The sequence below is a fragment of the Momordica charantia genome (genome assembly GCF_013281855.1).
Source record: "Momordica charantia cultivar OHB3-1 chromosome 2 unlocalized genomic scaffold, Mcharantia_2.0 BLBB01000002.1, whole genome shotgun sequence".
In the NCBI taxonomy this organism is placed as follows: Eukaryota; Viridiplantae; Streptophyta; class Magnoliopsida; order Cucurbitales; family Cucurbitaceae; genus Momordica; species Momordica charantia.
The window spans coordinates 4139460-4166865 of NW_028275160.1; the positions used below are offsets into that span (position 1 = coordinate 4139460).

Genomic DNA, 27406 nt, shown 5'->3' on the forward strand with positions numbered 1-27406 from the left:
AGATTAATTTTGCCTTCAAAGGCAGACCAATTCCAATTCCCTGATTCTAGAATGAAATCTCTTAGCGGTCGATTTAGCTCAACTTCTGGAATACTACCCACTCCAAGATCCTTACAAAGACTTTTCCCAAAGATCCAGCGATCCTGCCAGAACTTGATGTGACAACCATTCCCTATTCCCCATCCCATCCATTGACTAATTTCATTCCAAGCCCCAGTTATGGCGTTCCAAAGCCAAGGATCGCCCTGCTTCACTGATAGTTTCCAATCTTCTTTCCAACGGCCCTTATACTTGTTAATGAGTACCTGTGCCCATAAATCATTTGGCCTATTTATCAACCCCCAAGCTATTTTTCCTAAAAGAGCCGTATTGAACTCTCTAAATTTATGAAGACCTAGACCTCCCTCATACTTCCTACGCGTGACTATATTCCAATTTATTAGGTGAATCCTTCCGTGAGAATTTACGTGTCCCCATAGGAAATTCCGACATAGTTGATCTAATTTTTTGCAGACCGCAACTGGGAACCTAAAAATATGCATATTATATGTAGGCATGGCTTGGATAACCGATTGAATCAGAGTAGCACGACCAGCAAAGGAAAGGACAAAGTTTTAGCTGACCAATTACTAAGCCTCATACTAACTTTATTAATGATATTTTGAAAATTCGTATATCAGTTCACAGTTAACCCGCTATATTTTACCGTATTGTTCACAGTATTATGGAAAATACTTGGCTCTTTAGTCTCGGTCCTCACCACCATTGAAATTTTGAAAATTCATTATTATTTTTTTTTAAATTCTGTTTTTACGTTTCTCTTTTTCAGTTGTCAAATATTTAATGATGGTGAAGATAAAGTGCTACTTACCGTTAAGGAGCCTTAAGTCCAATATTATTAAATAAGAATCATCTTCCCTATAAAGAATTACTTCATCTTTTTTTCCCTCTTTAGTGTCTTAACAGCATGGGAAAGGGTAAAACACATAAGAGAGAGAAGAAAAAATGGCTCGTATCATATCTTTAAAAATTATTAATTCTCAAATCATCGTGTTAAAAACATATTAACGTTAATTTTTTAATGTCAAATCAATATAATTAATATTATAAAATTAGTATAAAAAATGTCCAAAAGTTGCCTGAGTTTTTAAAAAATGTAAGTTGTCCAGAAAATGAATAAGAATAAACTTGAAGTACTGTTTGTATAATTATTTTATTTTTCAGTATTTCTTTATAAATTTTATTTATTATAAATACAATCCTAATATTCGCTCACGAGGAGACCTCCATTGGGTCCAACCCATTTAGATGATCAGGGCCAGGCCCATTATCTATTAAAAAATGGAAACTGAACCATATTTTCAATTTCGGTTTTATTCCGAGACCTTCTAAATATTATTGATTATTGGATTTCTTAGGAAAATAACAAAAACTAAATCATTAAATTAAGATAGCTCCTCTCTAACTAAGTTTTGAAGCCAAAGAAAGAAGATTGTCTTCGTACCTCCACGTTTGAGAGTTCCCTAGGTCGGTGCTGTTTTCACAAGGTGGCTATCGATAATGTTTCGCCTTCTTTCGATGTTGGAGAATGTAGCTTTTCGGCTTAGGCTAGAACACATATCTCTCCAATGAAGTTCTCAATTTTTATCAAGTCTTCTATCTCATTGTTTATGATCGATCTTAATTATTTTATCACATCAAATTCAGCCTGTAAAATGTGACTTTTGCTCTCTAGTGCTCTAAGCCTTTCAATTACAGGTGTGGGTACGAACTTTATCTTCAAGTAAAACATATATGGAGAGGGGTGGATTGGTTCTTCAATTCCAAAGAAATTATTTGAAATCTTATCCACGATGCTTAAATTGGTATATAATATCTCAAACTATGCTAGAGTTGGTAGGTATAATTTGGATTTTATATTAAAGTTTTGTGAGAGAAAGGACAATTCAGAGATATTTCAACAATCCAATAAAAACAATCACTGTTACAACACTAATTGATTAATGTGAATTCCTTAAAAAACAAAATTGACCGTGTGAATTGGTACTTGGTAGAGTGAACTCAAAGTGTGGACATGGAAAAAAAATTTCCACAGTAGCCTTGCTTAGAATAGACTAGTTATATAAATTTATTTTGTCTCACGTAATTAAATTACATATCACTCTCTTAAAATTTACTATGTCGTCTATATGGTTACATGAGAAAATTCAATATGTATATGGTTCAAATTAATAAATAAAAAATATATACCTTTATGAAAACCTCTCCATCAATCGAGATGGATAGTTTTAAACTCTTACATCCTCACATTTATTGTCTTAGAAAATGTATTTCTAATGTAATAATGTCTTTAATTTCAATATTGATACGAAGCAAAAGTTGGCCCCCCACCATTTATAATTCATGTACTATCTTATACGCGTGGCGTTTTAACAAAATGGTAGCAAAATTCCAATATTCTGGCTGTGGAGAAGTATGTGGTGTGTTATTTTCTTGTGAGGGTTTCCAAAAAGTCGTCATATCTAGAAAACTGAACTTTTCACTTGTCACGAAGCTTCTTCTGTATTGATCTGTCTGCAATTTCGGGTTGCAAATAGAGAAATATAAACATATATAATGGAGGAAAATGGAAATGGTTTTCCTTTTATTTTATTTTACTTTAGCTACTGTATGAGCATTTTTCATCCATCTGTTTCCACCATGCCATTTTATTAAATTAAATTAACTATTTTAAGATAACTTTTCTTTAGAGTTGTAGTTTTGAATTTCTACCCCCTTATTTGAATGAAAAAGAAAAATCTTCATAGGTCCAAAGATATATCAAACTTTTCATCAGTTAAATCATTATCAATCATATTATATACCCCTTTTTTTATTGGAAATTTAATGTGGGTTCGAGAAACGAAGATCAAAATGAGCATTTATCATTAAACAATATTATCTCCACAATGGCATGATATTGTCCAAGTTTCACCCAAAAGGCCCCATACCAATGGAGTAATTGTCCTCCCTTATATACCATGGGTCACCCATTTTCCTAACCAATGTGAGACTTTGTTTGCAACCCTTACAAACCTAAAAATCCTCCCCTCGAACAAAGTGTCACTTGTATCTTGCCTCGAATAGTCATGCACTCATCTACTCCCAACAGCCCCCTCAAGATCGTGGCTCTTTTGGTTCATCAATTTTGATAGATCTCTTTTATTTTTTTGGATCGGATGTTTGTTTGAGCTTATTTAGGCTCCGATACCATATTAATATTCATTGGGTTCCATCTCAAAACCAATTGACAATGAGAGGGATAGCTTATGTCTATTATAGACCTATGTAAGGTCCCTCCATGGACAAACAAATTGGTTTCCCAAAATCATAAAATGAAAGTTACTTAACACACCAAGTGTAAAAATTTTTCAATGATAAATACCTAAAGATAAATCTGGTAATAATTGGGAAAATGTGGATTCTAGAGTGGGAGAAAACGAGGTTAATTTATTTTCACTAGGTTCCGGATGATGGTTCACCGTATAGAAATAAATATTTGGGAAAAATTTTTGTACAGCCGTAAATAGATACTACTAGTGATTTGTCAATTATGTGAGTATTATTTTATCAAGAATGGTAAACAGTAGCCAGCAAACCTAGACATAAAGTTTAAAGTTTGTATATTTCACCCATATATGGAATTAGAAAAAATAAATATCATTACAAATTATTTTTAAAAAAAATTTATGGTGTGAAAAGAGAGAGTGAAGACTAGAAAAAATAAACATGTTAAGAATAATTATTCCAAAGACGCATTTAATTGAAAGTAAATTAAATGTCTTATTATGATGCATGTAATAAATTGGGGTGGGATTGTGAAGCGAGTTTGTGGTTTGAATGAGAGTAGAGAGAGAGAGAGAGAGAGAGAGAGAGAGAGAGAGAGAGAGAGAGAGAGAGAGAGAGAGAGAGAGAGAGAGAGAGAGAGAGAGAGAGAGAGAGAGAGAGAGAGAGAGAGAGAGAGAGAGAGATGGTGAGAACTCCTTACTACGACAACAATGGAATAAAGAAGGGTACATGGACAAAGGAGGAAGATGAGAAGCTTAAAGCTTATGTTACAAAGTATGGCTGTTGGAATTGGCGCCTAATTCCCAAGTTTGCTGGTAATTAATTATTCTAATTTATAAGCCTTAATTATTTTAATTACTTCATCTTCTCATCTTCTCATCTCCACTTCCTCGATCTCTTCTATGATCTGTTGATTATGGTGTAGTGATCTTTTTGTTCAGGTTAGCTACTACTTGAGATGATTTTGTAAAACAGTGCAATAATTAAAGTAGGAATACTTTCTCTACAGACTATAGAGTGTTTCTTCTAGATGCATTTTAAAGTATTTTTAGGAAATATTTTGGTCTATGTTACTAAATATCAGGAGAAATTTAAGGTTAAAATTATATGATTTTAATCCTACTGCACTTCCCCACTTGCTATATTTAAATGTCCAAATTTAGTGCGACCTTCAATAAATTTTAGAAATAATGTCAACTATTAATTTGAGGTTAATATATACATTTTAATTGGCAGAATAATATATAATAATAACCTTCAATCAAACCTTTGCAAAATAATAATAATAAATAAAAATAACCTTCAATCAACAAATGGGTTTCTCCAATTTTAGAAGGATAAAGAGCTTATAGATTGTATAGGGCCAAAAAAAAAAATCAAGGAAATAACAAATTTAGTAACTATGTTTTAGAAAATAACAAATTTAGACCTACATTTTAGTTTTACAATATAGCAAATTTTTTGGAAAAAATGGAGGTCTAAATAAAAAGTCTAATTGATTACCCTCGTAGCATTGATATACCACTAATATATAGCACTGATATATACCTCTGATTTATCACTAATATACCACTAATATTATATTACTGATATAACTATGTTATCCACTAATATAACTTCTTATATGATTATATGATGTGTACCACCAATGTATGTTTGATATATATTTGATGTGTCTCTGATATATCACTGATATACAACTGATTTACTTCTGATATAACTACTATATCTACTAATATAATTTCTAATATAGTTTTACCACTGATATATGTATGATATAATTATGATTTCTACTGATATAAATTCTGATATGATTATATGATTTACCATGCTGATATAACACTTGTGTATCTGTGATATATACTTCATATCTACTAATATAACTTCTTGTATGATTGATATATTTGTGATATACATTTAATATGCCTCTAGTTTACCACTATATACCTTGATATAACTATGATATTTGTGTGTTGATATATTACTAATATATCTACTAATTTTTTTTTCAGATGAAAACAATGGCACAAAAATAAAATATAAAGTTCTTGCATAAAAGATTGATGTGGACTATAGACGAAAAATAAACAAGTTAAAAATTTGATATACTTTATAAATTTAAGCAGCTCATATCCCTTATATTTAGTATCTAATTACTATTAATATAGATTAAATAGTAGTGATATAGCAATCAATTATTGATAATATTAGTATATCAATCAACAAATCGCAGTGATAAATTACCATTTAAACAACTGATATACCACTGAAAATTAAACATTTGATATACCTTATATTTAGCATATTAGTTACAAATACACTTTGTATATATCATAAATTAGAGATACATCAGATATACATTATTAGATGTATAATACATACATATGATGTATATCAATGGTACATCGAATGTAGATCGGAAGTATAATAAAGGTACATTAAAAGTATATAAGATATACAATCATATGTATATCAGAGATACCTTAGATGTCATAAAGGTAAAATTGGAATAAATTTCAAAGATAAAAATTCAAATATTCCATGAGGTTGACATTTTTATAAATATGTATAAAATTTTTGCTAACCAATGTAATTTTTTTTTATTATTATTATCTTGGAACTAGCCCAGAAATTAAGTTGGATGGGGACTATTTTTTGTATTTACAAGGAAGCAGACTAAATTTGGACACTTGAAAGTTGAAAGTATTATTAAGACTCAAATAGAAGGATCCTCAAAGTACACAAGATGAATATTTGTAAACTAAACTAAAAAAAAAAAAAAATTATATATATATGTGTGCGCACGCGCTCTTATTCAGTTCGATATTCTGACAGAAGTAGCTCTAATTTTCGGTCACAAAGTTTAAGACTTTGGCAGTAATGAAATAAATTGTCCATTAATTTTAGGTTTATCCAGATGTGGAAAGAGTTGCAGATTGCGGTGGATGAATTATTTGAGATCAGATATCAAAAGAGGGAACTTCCAGAAGGAAGAGGATGAAACCATCCTTCAATTGCATGAAACTCTTGGAAATAGGTGAATTTTGCTTCCTTCCTGAAAATTTGACACAATCTTCCAAAAAATCAAATTCAAAATTAAGGCAGATCACCAAATGATCATCTGTGGTCAACATGCAGTCCAAATCCATCTAACTTTTTAATTTATTCTTGAATGCAATATTACACACGGCAATGAGAATTGCATATTGTCTATTTTATACTTAAAAATGTTCATGATTTTACATTTCTAAGTTTTATTTAATTAACAAGCTTGATACCGATATTGGAGATTTTTTTTTCCTTTTACATTATATTTTTTGTTTGTTAGCATATAAAGAGATATTAAATTATGGTTCAACTAATTAGGATATGGAATTAGTTGAGTAATCTTAAAAACTTCTTTCTACTATATAAAACCCAGCTGACTCTAGAAAATACACACACAATACAATATATTTCATAAATAATTGATTCATAATATCACGGGCAGATGGTCTGCAATTGCTGCTCATTTACCAGGAAGAACAGATAATGAGATAAAAAATCGTTGGAACACAAACCTAAAGAAACTCTCGAATCAGAAGCCATCAAATAACTCAAACTTGGGAACAGCAACGGCCAGCTCAAGCACTCTGATAATCTGCTCGCAACAAAAATCCCCACAAGAAGATCATTCGGATCAAACCCTTTTGGTTTTGGATTCCGCAGCAGATGAAGTCACAAACTTGGGCGAGGCTGAGGCTGAGGGATTTGGTTTCAGTACTCAACTTTCCATGGAACTTGGCGGCAACTTATGGACCGATCCTTTTATTTCTGAAGACACTTTTAGTAGTTCTAATAATTATAATCCAACTGATGTGTCAATGGATCTATTTGAAGATTATGAAAAGTTACCTCCCTTGTTTGATGACTTTCTTTGGCCTTGATGCCTAGCTTAGATTTGAGAATGAACAGCCAATATGAAAAAAGTTTAATCACATTTAAATGTGTTTTTAACTACTTCAAATGTTTGTTTTCTCTAATCTCTCTTATATCTATTTTTGCAAGAAGAGCTTTGTTGAATCCTCAACATTATTTATTATTTGTCTAAAAAAATTATGAAAAATATAAATATAACACAAACACGTCTTTCATTCCTTTATTGGCTAAATATTCCAAATATTCTTTGATGTTTGAAGTAAATCTCAATTTGGTCCTTTAAAAAAAATCTTTAAGTTCGGTCTTTGAATAAAAAAAAATGCTAAAATTTTGATGTGATCGTTAAATTATTGTTATTAATTACATGTTTAGAGTAGACTCACATATATGTTATACTACTGGATTTTATTGATGAAAATAAAACGTAATGAAAAAAGTAATGATGTTGATGGCGTTTTTGTATACATTCGAGGGAAAGAGAAATTTGAACAGTGACACATACTGGTCAAAAAGTAGGTTAATTAATTACATATAAAGAAGTATGTGGCAAAGAGAGTTAGAGTTGGACGTTTGAAGTATGAAAGCTCAAAAAGGTCAGAATACGTAATTGGGATCCCATCACAATGACACCATGAACACAATCTCCGTGGAAAAGAAGAGTTGAAAAATGGATGACATATTTCACAAGTCTTGGCTACTATTCCCATGGCAGCTTTCAGTGTGAGTGTGAGTGTGTGGCCTATAATCTAATTTCAATACCCTCAAAACAAAAGCTAATAATGTTTCCTTACTTTGGTCAACAATGGACCCGATGTTTTATGTCTCATTTTCGTCGAAACCTTAGGGTCAAATCCGTATTTGTAGTGTTACTCTCAACATAATTTGGTGGGTTAAATACTATTGTCGGATTAAAGGGCCGTGAGTTCAAATATATATTAAAAAAGAGGAGAAAAAAAAAACCCGCCTCGGTAAGAGATTCATTAAATTTCCATTTCCACCACAAACCAATGAACTTAAAGATACGCAGGACCCGCATCCATCAATCCACACAATTGAAATATCTCTACACAAATTTGTGATCGTAAAATTTCCCCACCAAACAGAACAAATATATATTATAATATTTGATTTTGTAATTCTATTTTTCTGTTTTTGAATATTAAGACAAGTTTTGTTTGATTTTGCATCGTAAAACTAAAAATTTTATGCCTAAGTAGACAATATGATACCATTGTAGGAATACAAAGAGGTCTATTGTACTTAATATGATAATCCTTATCCAATATAATTAAGGGTATATTTGGGAATGATGGTAGAATGATAGAGGATCTGTGTCATAGTATTGACAGGAAATTAATCTATATGTTCAAGTAGAAAAGGAAAATCATACCAATTAAATTTAGGCCATATAAAATGAACAATATCATATCAATGGATTTTATGTTTGAACTTTGAAGAAAACTACAAGACATCATGCTCTTGCTAATGAAGTCACTCATAGGGTGCGTGATCATATACAAAACAAATGGTTCATTAATGCAACTCTCTAATCCAAAAAAATAAGCCAGAGGAATATTAACTAAAGTTGAAGAAATAAATGCAGAAAGAGAAGAGTAGTACCTGTTGTTTAGCAAAATCCAAATTGAAAGAGAAAAATATACTCATTACAAGAGTAGTCACTTGTATAGCTTAAAAATCAGTACTTTTAGTAATTAGATTTAAAAGAATTAAAATTTTTATTCATAGTAAAACTAATATTACAAGCGAGGCTATTGTGCTACTTTGAGGGAGAAAAATTACACAACACAGAGTAACTCAATGCAATTCCAAATTGAGATTTCTTCAAAATATATATATATATATATATATATATATATAACTGAATGGGGGACAACACAATATAAATTATAGGTAAAATATGTCCCTTGACTTATGTAATAAAGGGCCAAATTTAAATAAAGTAAGATTATTTTCCACGTGGAATTTGAGAAGAGTTAAGAGATCGGTTGTGAGTTCCATTCCCCACCTCTACATAATTGTACTCAAAAGAGATTAAGATGTCATTCTCCTCTCTAAGGGCGAGTTAGTTTTCCAATGAGATAATAATATATTAGATTGTGCATTTATTTAGTTAAGTAATTTATTTTTGGTTAATTAATTCTTGACATTATTATCCAATAGAAGAAGAGTTTTCTCTTTTGTTTAAGACTAGATTTGACACAATAAAAAGAATCTGGCGCATTAATTCCATAAGATATTTATGATTAGAATTGGTGGATTTGGAGTGAGGGCAAAAAATGGTCAATTTATACGAAAAGATTGATGTTTCATGGGGTGCAACGTGCAACACACAATGAAAGTGACTTGAGCTACATAATTGTAGATCAGTAATTTAGCTCGTTTGCTACGTTTTTCATATTCAATAGTGTTTTCACTTTCAGCCATCTTTAAGTTCACACTTCACACCCATATTTGGTCTCTCTCAGCTTACATACACATTACTAAAATTAAATGAGGTCACATTGGTTCTCAACTTTTAATTGTCAGATTATGTAATATGATTCATGAGCTGATCCCCCTGGCCCCCACATCCCTCCTCTCCATCGCACAATTATTAATTAATCGTCTATTTCTTAATCTTCCCCATTAATTAGATTTGAATTCCTATATATATTACTTTTAAATACTAAACAGGACACATACGAAGATCTCAGAGATGGTGCGAGCGCCTGTGGTTGATGAGAATGGATTGAAGAGAGGCGCGTGGAGTTTAGAAGAAGACCATAAGCTCACAGCTTATGTTGAAAAATATGGCCCTTGGAAATGGCGGCAGGTCCCCAGGCTTGCAGGTACCTACAACACACTACACTACACTTCAATTAATTCCCAATTTCCATACTTTATTTTGCTTTCAACTTTAGAAACACAATCCCAATCTTGCAATTCAATCCATCAATTAATTTTCAGGGTTGACGAGATGTGGCAAAAGTTGTAGATTGCGGTGGCTGAACTATCTCCGCCCTGGTATTAAACGAGGGAATTACACAAACGAAGAGAACGATTTAATCTGCAAATTGCATGAGAAATATGGCAATAGGTACACGTCCATCGCAAATTAATTTGTTGCATGTGTATTGTTATGGCAATTTGAAATTAAATTACGCGGCGTCGTTTAATTTACTTTGGTTTCTCAGATGGTCGACGATCGCTGCAAAGTTACCAGGGAGAACAGACAACGAAGTGAAGAATCATTGGAACGCTCACCTAAAGAAACAAGTGAACCCGAAGGGCGCAGCAGCATCGTCTCAGCCAAAGCCAAAGCAATTAACGTCGTCCCAGATTAAATTGGCAAAAACAGAACCCAGTTTTTTCGACTATTCTTCTTTAGAATTTGGGATCCTAGAAAGCTCTTCTTTGTCCCGACAGACATTTTCCTCTGACGACAATTTTGGGATCATGAACTGGGCAGTAGAAGATTATGATCACAGTACTGGCTACGGCGATTTCTGGAGTGAACCGTTCATTTGGGATGACAGAAATAATGTGGGGCATGTTCCAGATCCGGATGCGTCCTGGGAATTCTCTTCAGACTATGGAATATTTTCACCTCACCATGAAACGACATACGATGATTACGTTGATTTGTTCTGCTCCTTGCTCTGAGTGAGCTACCATAGTTTGTTTATAAACAAAAACAAAAAAAAAGGCTCAAAATGGGATGGTGTTTCAGCAGATTTTCTTGCTACTCTACTATTGGAAATTATAATCTTTTTTGTGTCGCCAAAAGTTTGAGCATGCCTGCTGGTGAAGTAAAATAGCGAACCCGAAATGCTAATGGGTTTTGCAAAATTTTAATGTGGTAATTGGATGCAGCACGTTCCAAAATTTTATACTTAATTAGACATAAATTAGAGTTTATAAATGTAACTTATAATTTAACCTTATATTTATGCTAACACGATCAGCACCCGTGAAATATATATCTTTTCTTAATGGGTTTTATTATCTTAATAACATAGAGTTTTAAGACCCGTCAAACTTGAGTTTGAACTCATTCTCCTCTAATATATCAATAATGATACATATACCTAATATGTTTACATGATTTGATATACTATTGATATAACCAATTTTATATAACATTGATATATTTGAACATTTAGAAGGGCAGAATTCAAATAACTAAAAAAAATGAAAAATTATATTTTAAATATTTTATTATATATTTGTAAAACTATTGCATATTTACAAATATGACAATTATTTTTTACATTTTTTACCGGTCGAAAATTGAATCATCTACTTTTAAGATGGTAATAGTTGTCAACTTGATAGCATTGTGTTATAATAATTAAATTATGCGGATACAGATAGAACAATTATATTATTAATTAAAAAGTGCATTAAGAATTAAAAAGAGAAGCACACAATTTTTATCCCGCTTATGTGAAGAATATTATTTTCCATATTATGATTATGATGTATATATTTGAAATTTCTCTATATTATGATTTTGAAAGTGTGTTGAAAATTAAAAAGAAGTCACATCCGGTCCAAGTCTCGTGTTAAACGCAGACATTGTCTGCTGTTGTGAATTTTGAGTGCGGTCCCATCAAGACATACGATAAGAACTTTTATTGGCCAATAACATTTGATGTTTCGGATTTGTAATAATTAAGAAAATTGAATGACCAAAAGTGTGCGGAAGTTTTTAAATTCAATAATAGTCAAGAAGCTTCCTTTTAGACTTTAAAGGACTATTTATTGCTTTATAAGAAAATATATAAAACTAAAATACTAATTAACACAAACTAAAAACGTTATCTTCAACCAGAAAAAATAAAAAAACTAAATAAAAACATAATGTAATACATTATCCCACGTCAACATTCTACTACTAACCATGTTTTTTTTCTTTTCATTCTAACTTTTAATCATCCATTTCTTTTATTAAATTTTATCAGCTTTAATCATTAATAACTTAATGTTAATAGCTTCAATTATTTGTCTAAAAAAAGCTTCAATTATTTTAAAATACTTTATCGTTTAAATATTACTTTCATTAAAATTATTATTATTTAGTATTAATTTAATCAAGACTAACTCATTGATAATTATAATAAGAGACATTTACACAAAAGGTATGTATGATGATCTCTAACGTATTTGTCCAATCCAAGACGATAGAGATCTTTCAATCTTGTACGGGCGAATGGAAAGGGCCATCCTCCTAGAACATCTAATGAAATAGGTGGTTGGATTCTCTTTCAACAACCTTGACCTCTCACTTGAGTCGTCTTTTTTTCGTATGTGTGGTGCACCCAATCGCTTCTTCCATGTACCACAGAAACTTTTCCTTTAGATCGATATTTATTTGAATGCTCCTATCTCTCACCAAAGAATATCCATCTCTATCAAAATAAAATTGACGATTCACATCCACTGTTACATACATATATATGTATATGTATATATGTGTGTGTATATATATTTTTTAGTAAGCCCTGGCAACACTAGTGATAATACCACACTCTAGCATCTAGATCAAGTAGCATCCGACTTGTTTCTAAATAATATAGGTCAGAGTAGGTGGACTTATACCCATGAATTTATTTTCAATGCAATAATGAGTATTTCGCAATATCACTTTAAAAGTTTTAATATCTCTAAACTTTTTCCTCTAAAATTTTTGCTAATCACTTATCTATTGGCCAGTTTTTTAAAATTTATACCCTATTAGACACAAAGTTAAAAAAGTGAAAGTTTTATTACCACAATATTGAATTTTAAATCTAATAGTTGTGTGAATTTACAAAAAAAATATTAAATAGTTTAGGTACCTAATTGGATATATAATTGAAAGTAGTGATCACCTATTAAATACTTTTAAAGTTCAGAGACTTATTAAATATTATTAAAGTTCACGACCCTATTAAAACACAACTTTAAAAATTTATTAACAGACATATTTTTAGTCTTATGCCTTAAAATTAACTTTAATTTAATTATACTAACTTGAATATTATTCAATGATAATTAAGATATTTCAGTTGTAAATTCAAATACCTTATAAATGTATTTGTAATATGATAGTTAAAAAAATAAAAAATAAAAAATAAAAAATCAATTTTTGATACCAAAAAAAAAAAAATGTCACTATTGTTCCTTACCCTATTTCTCCATTAAAGCTTATTAGGATATTCCAATTCCAATCTAAAATCTAAATCACGCAACATTGCAAAAATAAAAAATATGTGATTAAATATTTCAAAAGTCAAATTATGTGAAATTAAAATTTCAAAAAGTCATAATAGAAATCCGAGGATTATATTAAATATACTTTAAAATAAGATTAGTACTGCTCCTAATTAGTCATAACCTCCAATTCAACCAGAATCATGTGTCATATGTTCCAACCTAACTTAAATTCACACGAATTTTTTAGAAGCATATATAGTGACTTAGCTTCAAATCAATTATGAAGAAATCATAATAAAATATATAATAATATTGTATTACTGTTACATACCTAGTAAGAGAACAGGGGCCTCATATCTATACACATAGGATATTGATTAATTTGTAATTTCAGTACCTTACATTCAGGGTTTCAGCTTTTTAAGAAAAGAAGAATTAAGAAGAAGAAGAAGAAGTTTCATTAATTAATAGTGTCAGTAGCTGAAAAGCTTAGTCTAGTAATGAATTTGGTTTGAGAGTGCAGCTGAGGAGATATTAAATAGTGAGACAGTGGAAGCAATTAGTACAGAGAATAGGAGACAAAGCGCCACTCCCTCAAGCTTAGAGCTCAGACCCAACCTCAACCTCAATGCATTTAAATTTATTTATCAACACATTCACAGATGCTTAATTAATATATCATTCAATTTCAGACCAAACCCTCTCTCTCTCGGTTTCCACGTGAGTTTGCATTCACAACTCAACACTGCCATGCCACGCATCATGGGACACCCAGAGCCTGCAAGCCACCACCAACATTATCTCCATTGGTATGAGACTTTTTAGGTGAAATCAAAAGTAAAGTCGTGAGGCTAGAGTCAAAACGGACAATATCATACCATTGTGGAGATACGTGGAGTACTCGAGGTACCATTGTCCTTAACAAATATGGTATCAAGAGTCATAGTCTAATATGTGGGTGTACTCTATCAAGATGTGGCGGAAGCCTTGGAACAAAGAAAGCCCTAGAGGCTCGATGGTACTTTATGCGAGGGAAGAATTGTTGGGTTTGTAGAGTAAATGCAAACAAAGTCCCACGTAAAAAAAAGACAATTATCTCCATTGATATGAGACTTTTAAGATAAAATAAAAAATAAAGTCGTGAGAACTATACTCGAAGCGTACTATCATAAAAATGGAAAATGGAAGAACAACCAGGAGAAGAAGAGATGGAGATGATATTATTATGATCTGGTCCCACGGGGATATTATTACTCTTACCTTTCTCTGGGAATTTTGTATCCCTCTACAGTCTAGTTTCTGAAGGGTTTAATTTAAGGAGGGGATAAAGTGGCAACTGCTACTGCTACTGCATGAAGTATTGTCCCACTAACCAACCTACAGTTTAATTTGTGAGTTACTGTGCTGCTAAAACAACAATATTAAACTCAACTTATTCACATTATTATTTATTACTTCGACTAATCCAAACCAACAATTCAATAATTTTGTCCCTCAACGTTATTGTTATTTTTTATGAGTCTCAGTTATACAATTTATTATTTTACATATAATTTCTTTAATTAACCCTAAATCCTATGGCACTACACTATTGTGATCCACGTACATTAAGGTCTTTTCGTGTTTTTTTAATGGATGTATGAACAAATTCATACTCTAGTTATGTTAAGGATGAGTAATCCAAATTTTCTATTCGACCCAATTTTAAAATTTGAATTAAAAAGGTGAAAATAAATATGGTAGCTAAAAGATTGGAGCAAGTAGGCTTGTGAGATTGAATTTTTGAAACGAAGCCCAACACACTAGAAACCTTTCTGGAGGGTGTGGTGTGTGGGCCAAACGCCTTTATGGCATGGTTTGTTCTTATCTCATGCACCTACATATTTGTTATTTCGAGTTTTTTCTAGGCCCCGTACGATAACGTTTCTGTTTACTAATTTTTAATAAATAAAAATGAATTGCATGACCCCAACATTTATAGATTCAAGTATGATAAAATAATTTTTTTTATTTGTATTGGGGAACAAATGGAGAATGGAAACAAGAAAAAAGAAACTTGTTTTTGTTATTTTCAAAATTTACATGCAATTTTGAAAATGTCCCAGCCAACAAAGATGGAGAATCAAATTTTGTAGTTGTGTGTTTACTAAATTGTAGGAATGGAATTATCTATTAGGATACACCTCAAATTTTGTAATCATTAAACAATGTATAATCTCATTTATCTCCTACAACTTAACTCATTCATTCTCATTAATTATTGTGTGGTCTTACACCTTTATAATTATTACTTTACAACTTTTATCCTTTCTCTCTGATCTAAATTCTATTACTTTTTAATTAATTATTTTTTATTATTTCTTTTTTATTTATATTATTATCAAATATTTCAAATTTCTATTAAAATTTTTAATTAACTATTTTTTTTTCGACTACTGGACATATGAATTGAATTTCGAACCTGGATCTTGGGTGTCAACACCCGAGGTGCTAATTAATTAACTAATTTTACTTTGTTATTATTAGCATTAATCAATACATTTTTTCAAATAGAAATTTAATAATTTTATATTAAATAATGGTTGTCCTAATAAAAAAAAATTTAGTTGATGTAATTTTATTTTTATTATTTGTTTAATATTAAAAAATTATTGTAACAAAAATATATTTACTATCAATAAAATAAATTAAAATTCATTCTTATTTTAATTAAAAAAATTTAGGGATTTGTAAATAGTTAGAAATAAAGATGGACACATATATATTTGATTCTTATTTCAATTTGTTGACGGTAAACAAGATGAAATATTTTTTATTGTGATTACATCCCATTCCAATTGCCGTAAGTAAACGGGCCTAAAGGGGGTGTTCTGTGATTTTTCTTGCTTTCAGTTTTAACTCGATGTACTATTGGTTAATTAGCTAGGCGTTTCTTAAACTTGGACCACTGACCCACTAATTAATGGGAAAGAATCGATCTTTACGTGAATTTTACTCCAGAGACTCAATCTCCAACCAAAGGATTGGATTCTTATCCATGAACCAGTGAAAAAAAAAAAGGAAAAGAAACACTTGGCTTTTCTACAGAGAGAGAAATCAAATGCTTCTCAAATTTCAGTTTAATATTAGCACCTAAGGCTAAGGAAAAGGAAGCTGATGAATTTCTCAAGTCCAAACCCACTCATTTCGAGGACTTGTAAGTCAGAGGAGCAAGTATACATTAAAGTAAAACGTAACAGCCCATATTAATAATAATAATAAAACTGAACACTGGACTTGGAAGCCAAAGTCTTAACCAAAGTCATTGTTTTTAATTTGAATGGGGAGGTGGTTGGTTTTGAATATATTAATTATGCAATGCCATTAATGGTATAGTAATGAAGTTTAAGTTTAAATTTAAATCTTCCCTCTCTATCGCTCTGTACTGTCCCATTCCACCTCCGTCCAGTTGTTATCATCTTTTGGGTGCAGAGAACAGTGATCTCAAGAACAAAAAAATGGGTCCAGATTTATATTTGATAGGGAAATCTCATGCTCATTACAGGGGACCATCGAACGGATTACATAAAACCAAACATATTATATTCCTGTAATCAATCCTCCAAACACTCACCAGTTCTTATATTCTTTCTTTTCAAAGGTTTAACAGTGTATGGACAAAGATTAGGTTTTTTCTTTTCTAAGATCATGCCTCACCTTCTTCTCGTAGAAATTGAATTGAAACCCAGACACAAAAATAACTTCCCACGCAATTTCTTATGAGGTTTCCTGAGATATTTTTGGTTGTCTTTTTAAAGTTTTAAAATATTATATGTTCATTGTTATGAGAGCATACTAACCACTTTAAAATGATCATCTCCCAAACGTTTGTTTAAAAATTAATTTTAAGCAATCCTAGTCTTTTGAGAAGAAAAAGAAAAAATCAATCCAAAATCTTTAATTTATTTATTGTGAAACATTGTGCATTTTTTATTAAAAAACTTTTAACTTATGCTCTAAATTTGTAATTATTCTAAGGATATCACAAGAAAAAGTAGTTCTATTTAAAAGATACATTTTTCAATATTCATCTCAAACACAAAAGTATGGCTCACTCGTTTGTTCATTATTTGACCTCTACCAATTTTGAATGTCGGATATTTTCTAGTAAGATTGTAATTATCTTCCCCATTGTAAAATATGTTGGTATCATCATCTTTATATGTCACATACTAGTAATTATATGTGAATGTTAATTCTGATCGACAAAACTTGAAATTTGGAACTAATTCAAAGTTGATCAACAACAAACTAAAATGTAACTTTACAAACTGTAGGACCTTACCTATAATTTAAGCAATAATTTTACTATGGTGAGGGTGGTAGATGAAGAATGTAGGATAGTTTAGTTTATATGAGAGTAAAAAAGGAAGTTGAGTGAGAAGTAAAAGAAGGATGGAAAGTGAGAGGAGAGGGTGAGGGGTAAAAAAGGTTGGAATGAAATTATTGAATAGTTATTAAGTATAGTTATTCTTCTGCCAGAAACTAAGAGACAGAAGAACACTAAAACCCGAAAACAGAAAACCCAAACCCAAATCCAACTCCCCATAAGGACACTTCAAAGTTATGTTTTGTCTTTGGTCCCAAATAACAACAAAAAGGAACAAAAATTCCCACCTTTCTCCTCTTTTTAGCCTACAAAATCTCCCCACACCCATTCTCCATCACATATCAACTTCATCTACTCATCTACATCTACCATAACAATAACATAACCCCTTTTTTCCCTTTTTCCCGCATCATTTTCACTCCGGCGAGCGCCTCCCCAGCCAGTCAGTCAACAGTCACTTTCCATCTTCCTCACCAGCCAGGGGGGGAGAGAGAGAAAGAGAGATCGCATTGTTGGATCTGAGAAATCTGGACCGTCGGATTCTTGCAGTGCCCAATACCATTTCTCTTCTTGCCATCCTTGTCTAATCTGGAATTGGCAGTGATGAAGGTGTTGTTTTCACTTTCAGAGCTTGAGAAATGGTGCTCCAGAACATTGGCCGCCGTGTCTGAGCTCTGTGCCACATCAAATCCCCTCTCGTACCCATTTATTACCATCTCCTGTACTCCCTTGAAGCATCTTACCAACATTTCCTCCTCCTCCTCCTCCTCCTGCCATCCACACCCACATCCTTTTTTTTTTTAATCAGAATGTCCAAATAATATATATTTCAGTGAGATTGCATTTATTGCCTTCTCGTTTCTCAGATCAATACCATGTGTATTAATTTTGAACATAAACAAAATGGGGAAGGAAGGGTATTTACTTTATGTACATAGGAACAGTTGAGAATTGCTTTTCTGAAGCAAGGATATTGAATGGGGAAGAGCTCGTGTGAAGCAGAGAGGAGAGCAGATGCAGCAATTACTGATGGCTTGAACTCCAAAAGCTTAATCCCTACAAAGAAAAACACAATGTCTCTGTTATCGTATCTGTCATTGATCCAGAAAAATGTCTGCTTTTCTTCTCTGTTTTGTTCTTCAGATATTTACCATTTTGAGCTATGAAGATGATTTCTGTAGCTCTGGCTTTGAGAGCTTGCAGTAATGGAGGGTCTCTGAGTTTGAAGAGGGAGAGGAAGAAGGGGACAAAAGAAAAGGGGGTGATTGAGCGCATTCTCCATTTCAGAGCTCCCAAGATGAGAACTTCCATTCTGTGCACTGTTTGGGGATCAAAAATGAAGCCCTCGTTCCCCTGTTTCAGAAGAGTTTCAAAATTGAGTTAGCTCTGGATTTGGCATTTGGCATTGGGTTGGCTACTTGTTTCCACGGAGGATGATGAAAGCAATAATACCTGAAAATCGAAATGGGTTTGTTCCGTCTGCTTCATTTTCGCCGCCAGGGAAACACAAGAGACCGCAAGAAGCCTCAACACCCATGGCTTAGGTTGCTGTACACACAACCCCCAAAGTCGGTTACCTTCTACTTCAATTTTCGAAAACAGGGGAAGTAAAAAAGAAAAAAACTGAGAAAACGTTACCGCGGGGACTCCCTGAGAGGAGAAGAAGCGATCGAGATAATTGACGGCAAGGTAGGAGACGTGGGGATCGATGCTACAGGTAGAGCAGCACTGTAATGGGAGTTAATTTGGTTGAGTAAAAAGGTAAAAAAAGAGAGAAAATGGAGAAGTAAGTTCCGTACGTACCTGGGAGATTAAAGAAATGGCGTCTCGGCGGAGGGCGAAATGGGAGTGGGAAGTTAGAAGGGTGTGGAGATAAGAGTGGGAGAGCATGTGATCGGATTCGATGAGGAAGAGGGAGTGGAGGTCGTGGAGATGGGTGAATGTGAAAGGGTTCTCGAGATCCATTGGTACAGAGGAGGAGGCGAGAGGGATTTCAGTACACGCAAGGGGGAGAAGAAGAAGAAGAAGAAGGCATTGTTTAAAGACAAGCTGAGTCCGTTGCTGTTTCTTAAAAGAAGGAAGTTGAGGAGACTTCAATTTTACTCCTTCATACTCGTACCACTCTCTTAACTCTCTCTTTCTCTTTCTCTTTCTCTTTCTCTTGTTGGGAAGGAAAATGGAAGTGGGGAGTCATCCAGTGGGGTCACAACCGTAATATGTCGGAATTTCAGTATTCGCACCACTAACTTTTATTTTTAACTACCTTCACTTCTTTTTAACTTTCAACGTTATATTTTTATTTTCGCCGCTTAGTGACAAATTACTTTAAGGTTAGGTTCTACATTTTTCTTTTTGTTTTTTGAAAGTATTTTAACCACCACGTGAGTCAAATACACTCTATAAATACCTTTTCTTTTTTATCAAGTATTTTCAGTATACTACATATTAACTTCCTTTGCTCAAATTCAATTGAAATCCAAAACCTTTAATGTTGATTACAATAAATTTTTTAAATTGGAATTAAAAATCTTTTCTTTTATTTATTAAAATCTTCTATTACAAATTGTACTTATTTTTTAGTTAAAATAATATTTTAATTTATTTCATTACTACTTTATTAATAGTACAGTTAATTCAATATTGTCAAATAATAAATAATTAAATAGACTACATCAACTGCAATTTTTATTAGAACGTCCATTATTTGATATAAAATATTATTGAATTTCAATGTTCTAATATTTAATAATAAGGAATTATATTTGAAAAAATTAATTGATATTAATTAATAGTAACCAAGTATAATTGAATAATTAAAAAGTTAAACATAACATTGTAATATTTAATAATAAAATCATGTCACTTAATAAAATTTGTAGAAATTTTTATTAGAACAAAAGTTATTAGTAGTGTGTGTTTGTATCTATATATATATATTAAAAGTACACGACGATTAATATATATATTAAAAGTATACGATGATTAATTATATATTGAAAGTATAAAACGATTAATTAAAAAGTTATAGATCTTAGTGATAGATGAGAGGGAAAATTCAAAAGTTGTATTTATATATATATATATATAGGTTCTATAAAACCATTAACTAAAAAGTTACAGGATGAGAAAGAGAAATGTAAAGTTGTAAATTTAATTATTAAAAAGGTGTGAGGCACATAATGAAAAAAGAGAACTGAATTAACATAGGTCTCTCTCTAATTGGTTCTATCCTCACACATAATAAAAATTTTATTCTCATTGTTTGTTTCTGATTCTCTTGGAATAAATGGGGCTATCAAAAATGTCCTTACTATTATAATTTTTTTTAATTGGTAAAAAGTTGCTTTTCAGTATCTAATTTATATACTTTGTTTTACGAACCATTGAAGAACAAAAATAAAAGGTGTAATACCACTTCCTAATTTTAGTTTTTAAAAATTACAAGAGAGAGAGTAGGAAACGGAGAAAATATATTAAGAATACGATCATTTTTTTTCTAATTACTTTTGAAGTTACAGAATAAATAAATTTAATGTAGTGAAATAAAATGCGTTCAGAAGGGAACCTTTAAAAGAAAAATATAAGTAAATAAATTGATGAAAATATGAAGATAAAGAAAAGCTTTAATAGGTACATAAGGTAACCAACGAACATGTAATATAATTAACAAATTGCTAAAAAAAATTTATAAATATACTCTTTTTTATTCTTATTTGATTTCAAATTTTGTTAGTCGTAAGCAGACAGTCAAAGAAACATCATGGATATATAACTAGATGATAATATTTTAACCTCAAACATTGTAATTGGTCCTCTCTAAAATGTGTAATAGGATTCCAATACTGTAATCTTATTAATCTTATTCTCGTCTTTTATTTGGTAGACTCTACACCTTTATTATAATTACTTTCAACTTTTACATTTCTCTCTCATCTATCCAAGAGACTTTTATTATTTCTCTTTTATTTATACTATTAATAATTTTTTATTTAATAAAACTTTTGCGAGTGGATGTGATTTTATTATAAAATATTACAAATTTGTATTTAATTTTTTAATTTTACTTTGTTGTTAACTTGTTATTAATTAATATCATTACATTTTTTAAAAATAGAATTTTCTTTATTATTAAATATTTTAACACTAAAATTTAATAATATTTTATATTAAAGGATGTTTCTTCTAATAAAAATTTATTTCAATTGTTATAATAAAAAAATTGTTTTACTATTGTATAGTAATAAAATAAAATATAATTTTAATTAAAAATAATATGGAGCTAAGTGTCTTATCTACTCATTTATGTTCAAATTATGATCTATGTTATCTAATTGACTCGTGATCTAACTATTTGACTTTGAGTACAAGATAGTTAAAATAAAACGAAAGATAGATTATGGTTTTTTTTTTTAGTTTAACAAAAGGAAGTTGAGATTTAAACTTCCATTTTGTTTGGTTAATTTGTTCCAAAGGGACGGAAGTGAATCAATAATTAAAAAAAGGTAAAAAGGTGTGGGTAAGTATCCAAGGAAATAAATGAATATAAAGAAGATTAAGAAGGGAAATTAATTTTGTAATAGTATAATGACAAAAACTAGAAGATGTAGGGCAACGGGCAAGCCTGAAACCGCTGCCCGCTACAGACAAACCACATTCCCGCAATATCTACTCCTCTAGGTAATTAAGATCCAGCTTCCCATCCCCACAAATCTGATCCTTCCAAATCAAAACCTTACAAGTTAAAATATAGTTTTTTTTCTTTTTTTTTATAATTAAAGAACAAACAAGTTCAGGTTTACAGCTTTTGTGAATTGTGATTCAGTGTCGTTCTGTTGTGTTGAATGGAACGAAACGCTATGTCGTTACAAGCAGAAGAAGACTACCAGTAGGACAATAAATGCAAAATCATATTTGTAATTGGAGGATGAGAAAGTCAAGAGAAGACGAAAAAAAATACTAATAATGCACAATTCGGTAGTATATAGATCTTTTTATACCCACCCATTCCTAGTTTATTATTAATTACCAATTTTGTAGTTTATTAAAATTTTCAACTATGCGATTTTAAAAGTTTTATTTTGGTCTTTATAATTTAGTTCAAAATTTACAATTGTTTTTAACATTATTATATTGTTTTTTATCCATATGATAATGAACCGATCTTTCTATCTTAGTTAATTATAAGTAAATAGGATATCCAAACAAGTAAACACAGTTTAAGTATGATCTGGAAATTTAATCGTATGGTAAAAGTCAAATTTAAATTCAATTAAAATCATAGAAATTAAATTTTTAAAAGGGGGATATTTAAATAAGTTGATCAGGTGGGGGAGATATGAGCCTCGAATGGAGATTATTTGGATGTATTTGAATGGTGAAGATAAAAAATAGGTGCGGGGAGTGGGAATCAGTTAAAAAAGACCTACCACGAAAGTAAAGACAAGTAACATTTAAATAAAATAATAAAGTAGAATCTAGGAATTCGATTGGTCGATGCTTCTGATGCTGGAAAATCAAAATTGAAGTATTTGATTTCTTCTACTTCCATTTCATTTCTCACCTTTTAGACAATTACTGTAATTTGTTTTTAATAAAAAGGGAATGCTTAAATTTACTATTGTGATATTTGTATAAAAATTAAATATATATATACATATATTCAGAAGCTAGTGTTTTATGATTTTGAAAGATTTAAAAAGTATTTTAAAAAATTGGAAACTAGACAAAGGAATAATTAGTAAAAACGGCTTATTTCTTAAAAATATAAAGTTTAAATAAAAATATTGTCATAGAAAATCTCAGCTGTTTTTCCAATTTAGTTATGGTTGTAATTAAAGTGTTTTTAAAACATGAATTACGCAATAAGATAAAACTATAACTCTTTAAGGCTAAAACCAAAAGTAAACATTGGGTTCTCTCCTACCTCAAGTGTGCATCTTAGTTTCAACTTAATGTGTATCCGAGTTTCAACTAAAACACGTTGAGGATGAAGAGGAAGCGGCAAACATGCCAAAGAGTAGAGCTCAACTAGACTCCAACTTGAAAAAGATTTCGAATGACAAAAAATCCATTGACAGCCAGAGAGATATAAATTCATCTAGCAAAGAGTCTTCTAAATGTATAGGTGGAAGATCATGACAAGTACGACGCTACTATTGTAAGCATCGTTTTTCAATACTCCCTTTATATAGAAGGTGGAGTTCTCTTAATTTTCACATGTACACAATCTATTTGTCTTCATCTAAATTTGACTCAACACCAATTCGACCAAATACTTCTTAAGCTTCGTAGTATACATGATTGAACATCATTCCTTTGCAAAATTTTTGTTTGCAAGGCGTCCAACCTACATTAGAGTCCACCTTGAATGACGTGTAAAATCCTGCATCAAAGTTTAATCCTACAAAAATAAACAATTACAAATGAAATACTCCAAAATTGTCGATCATAGAACTGGCAATGACCAAATTTCAAGTATAGCAAAACTCCAATTGTCAAAAAGATAACCCCCATGTGGCTTAAGAGCATTAAACGTTTCTATTAAGAATAATTATTGTTTCTAAAACATAATTGTTGTCGAACTATTTTCTAAAAGTCATGGTTATTAGTTAAGAGCTCCATCACTTTTGATACAACATGTATTGATTAATATCTTTCATAAAGCTATAGTGATGAAATTGACAAACCTTTTGTACTTTGATTATATGGCATATAATCAGTAGGATGGGTGGATATATATTAGTGTGTTGGAACTTTCCAAAGGAAAAGGGCTTCATATTCTAATCAGATTTTTGTGGCTTAATGCGACCATAAAATTTTCCCCACTTTTTCCATTCCTCACGCACTCATTTTCCAAATAGATCCACCACCCTCAGCCTTTTTTATTTTCATTAATTAAATCAATTGATCGGATTTATCATGATAATATATCATCTTCAACTTTTCACGTGATTATTAGTTAAAATACTCTAGAGCATTGCATTTACCAACTTAATCATTTTTTAATACAAAACAACTCCACATAATTTTATTATTTTATTTACGTAAGATATGGAAATTGATCTTTTAATTAAAAAGAACAGATATCATTTATTGTTAAGTTAGGTTGGTTATAAAAAAAAAATTATGATCATATTGGCAAATACTACATGATTAGCAGGTGACCAAACGTAAAAAAAAAAAAAAAAGACGACGTACCCAATTAATATTTTCCCATCTCAACTACTTGAATATATCAACCTCTTCCTACCATAGAATTAAACATCATAATGCGCATTATATTCGAGAAACCCCATTTATTGGCAAAATAATTCCAAAGCAAATTTCGGCTCTCACGTTATGGAAATTAATTATGACCAACACATCGCACGAAAATAATAATTCCATTCGCTCCTGTTTCTTTACGATTCATCTCCTTAATTTCCTTTCAATAACAAAGTTCCATCGGATTCCAAGAGTCAATTCCTTCGTCTCAAAGAAATTTATAAAATTAAAGCATGGGGGAAAAATGATAAATTTTTTTTTTTCTTTTGGGGGTATGAGTCCCCAATTCGTTTGGAGAACGTTCCAATAGCTTTAATTCAGAGGGGGTTGCTTCACCTGGAATTTTGATCTGTTTCTATATAATGATTTAAATGTTGACCAAACCACTTTAGGAAAAAAAAAAGTTTTGATTTTATTTTTTTTTTCACCCCTTTCACTTTCGTCTCGTTGGGTATCTTTCTATGCATTGATCTAAGAGAAAGTATAAAGAAACCAAATTAGAATACATTTGTGACTTGAAAATAAACTATTCTCCCACAGTCCACACCCACCAAGGCCCCCACATATTTCCCCTTTTTGCTTTTCATCTCTCTCTCTACTCTCTAGTTTTTACAGGTTTAAGATATGGGGAAGAAGGGAAAAAAACAGAAAACAGAGAGAGGGGACAGAGACGATAAGTGGATACTTCACGCGAAACCCCCCATGCAGAATACACCATCATTGAATTGTAATAATTTAATACAAAAAAAAAATTATTAGATTGAAAATGTAATAATATATACATCCAATTTCCAATTTGTGGGCTTCCTCTACTTGGGAGGACAAATTCGGCCTACCTCTATTTATTTATTTATGTCACACCTTTCTATCTAATAATTTTACCCCTTTCCTATTATTTTTCTCCTAACTTCATTTTTTTTATTATCTTATGCCTTTACCACAATTATTTTTACATTAATTCTCTCCCTCGTAAAATCTTTTTTTTTTTTAATTTAGTTTTAGTTCCCACTGTTTTAAATGTTCATTTTTAGTCCCCAACATTGGTGGCTTTTTAAATAAAACTTGATCCTAAAAGTAAAAATAAATAAATAAGAGAAACTTGATTTCCAAAGTGAAAGAAAGGTGTTCGAGAATGGTCAAAGAGACATGGTACCTATGTCACGACTTGTTAAAGGGACCAAAGAAGCTTTTTGATTAAATTTTGTGGCTGCTATTTTTCTCTGAACAAGGCTAAGCTTGCCAATGCTTCCCTTTTCGTTATCCATGTGCATGCCATGTGCTTCTATAGGTTAACACGAGGTTAATCTATCCGTTTAAACTTTTATGTTTAATAGAGATTGGATATATCTTAATATATTAGTTTCTTTTATATTATATATAATATATACCTAATTAAATTGAGATATTTAATATAAAGTTCATATGTTATTTTGATTAGTTGTTAAGTTGAACCTAACTCAACTATTAAAGTACTAACAACTTTTTTTTAGTTTAAAGGTTCAAATTTTCACTCCATATTTATAATGTTATATTTTATTGGATATAACAGCGGCCACACTGAATCTTAATCTATGATAGATTAAGATTTTGTAGATTTAGATAATAAAGATCGTACGACTTAATTCACTCTAGGGCATTTGATTGTAATAATTGGACGATTGGGCCTTGCCATATCAAGAATGGAAAACCAGTGATGGATCACTTCAATTTTTTTATATATGGATTGGATGGGGACTTTACCAATGGGAATGAGAATTTTGAGGGGCCAGCCCAAATTACAACTACTTCAAGGCCCAATTTATAATGGCCCTTCTCTTCTTCTTCTTCTTTATTATTTATTTTTAATTCTATTTTAATTATGATTTGCCTTTCTTTCTTTCTTTTTAATACAACAATATGTAGGAGAGGAGTGGCGATTTGAAATCACAGTCTATTTGTGGGAGATGCCTAATAAATTGAGTTCAAGTTCAAATTCTCTTAAATTGACATTTGGAGGATATATTTACCTTTATTTTATGAAGTGAGTTTCTTGGAACTAATTATGTAATGATTACATAATTTTCTTATGAGAATAAATTATTATATAGTTAAACTTAAACATATTTATTCTTAAACCATAGCTCATTAAAATCTATTAAGGTTTGAATTTTGTTTTACTTTTAAGGTTTAAATACACTTATCTTTTGGTCCAAAAATATTTTATAAGTTATTTGTTCTTCTATTTTTAAAAAATAAATTTATACCTACTTACGTGTATTTTATGTTTTGTTATTTAAACTTTATAAATATTTGGATGAAAAATATATCAAATAAATTGTAAGAGTAAAAATT

General features: G+C 30.9%; 3 protein-coding genes across 3 annotated transcripts; 2 read left to right on the forward strand and 1 right to left on the reverse strand.

Moving 5' to 3' along the window:
- Window positions 1-3894: 3894 nt before the first annotated feature.
- LOC148212683 (transcription factor MYB15-like) lies at window positions 3895-7273 on the forward strand. The gene is made up of 3 exons (XM_088121096.1): window positions 3895-4142; window positions 6235-6364; window positions 6818-7273. The coding sequence occupies exons 1-3, from the start codon at window positions 4010-4012 to the stop codon at window positions 7251-7253; spliced, it is 699 nt and encodes a 232-aa protein (XP_087977222.1). The 5' UTR covers window positions 3895-4009; the 3' UTR covers window positions 7254-7273.
- Window positions 7274-9869: 2596 nt separating this feature from the next.
- LOC111011223 (transcription factor MYB30-like) lies at window positions 9870-11200 on the forward strand. Its single transcript, XM_022284923.2, has 3 exons — window positions 9870-10094; window positions 10213-10342; window positions 10440-11200. The coding sequence occupies exons 1-3, from the start codon at window positions 9962-9964 to the stop codon at window positions 10906-10908; spliced, it is 732 nt and encodes a 243-aa protein (XP_022140615.1). The 5' UTR covers window positions 9870-9961; the 3' UTR covers window positions 10909-11200.
- A 6705-nt stretch (window positions 11201-17905) lies between these two features.
- Window positions 17906-19940, reverse strand: CYCD6;1 (Cyclin D6;1). Its single transcript, XM_022284924.2, has 6 exons — window positions 19616-19940; window positions 19451-19540; window positions 19265-19360; window positions 18964-19165; window positions 18738-18868; window positions 17906-18582 (listed from the first exon to the last, which is right to left on the reverse strand). The coding sequence occupies exons 1-6, from the start codon at window positions 19775-19777 to the stop codon at window positions 18283-18285; spliced, it is 981 nt and encodes a 326-aa protein (XP_022140616.2). The 5' UTR covers window positions 19778-19940; the 3' UTR covers window positions 17906-18282.
- Between the last annotated feature and the right edge of the window lie 7466 nt (window positions 19941-27406).

Excerpts from the sequence above, each read along its gene's own strand:
- LOC148212683 (XM_088121096.1), top strand. The coding sequence starts at position 4,010 with ATGGTGAGAACTCCTTACTACGACAACAATGGAATAAAGAAGGGTACA. Across the intron at positions 4,143-6,234 it reads CCTAATTCCCAAGTTTGCTG|GTTTATCCAGATGTGGAAAG; the intron begins GTAATTAATTAT and ends CATTAATTTTAG. Across the intron at positions 6,365-6,817 it reads CATGAAACTCTTGGAAATAG|ATGGTCTGCAATTGCTGCTC; the intron begins GTGAATTTTGCT and ends TATCACGGGCAG.
- LOC111011223 (XM_022284923.2), top strand. The coding sequence starts at position 9,962 with ATGGTGCGAGCGCCTGTGGTTGATGAGAATGGATTGAAGAGAGGCGCG. Across the intron at positions 10,095-10,212 it reads GCAGGTCCCCAGGCTTGCAG|GGTTGACGAGATGTGGCAAA; the intron begins GTACCTACAACA and ends ATTAATTTTCAG. Across the intron at positions 10,343-10,439 it reads CATGAGAAATATGGCAATAG|ATGGTCGACGATCGCTGCAA; the intron begins GTACACGTCCAT and ends TTGGTTTCTCAG.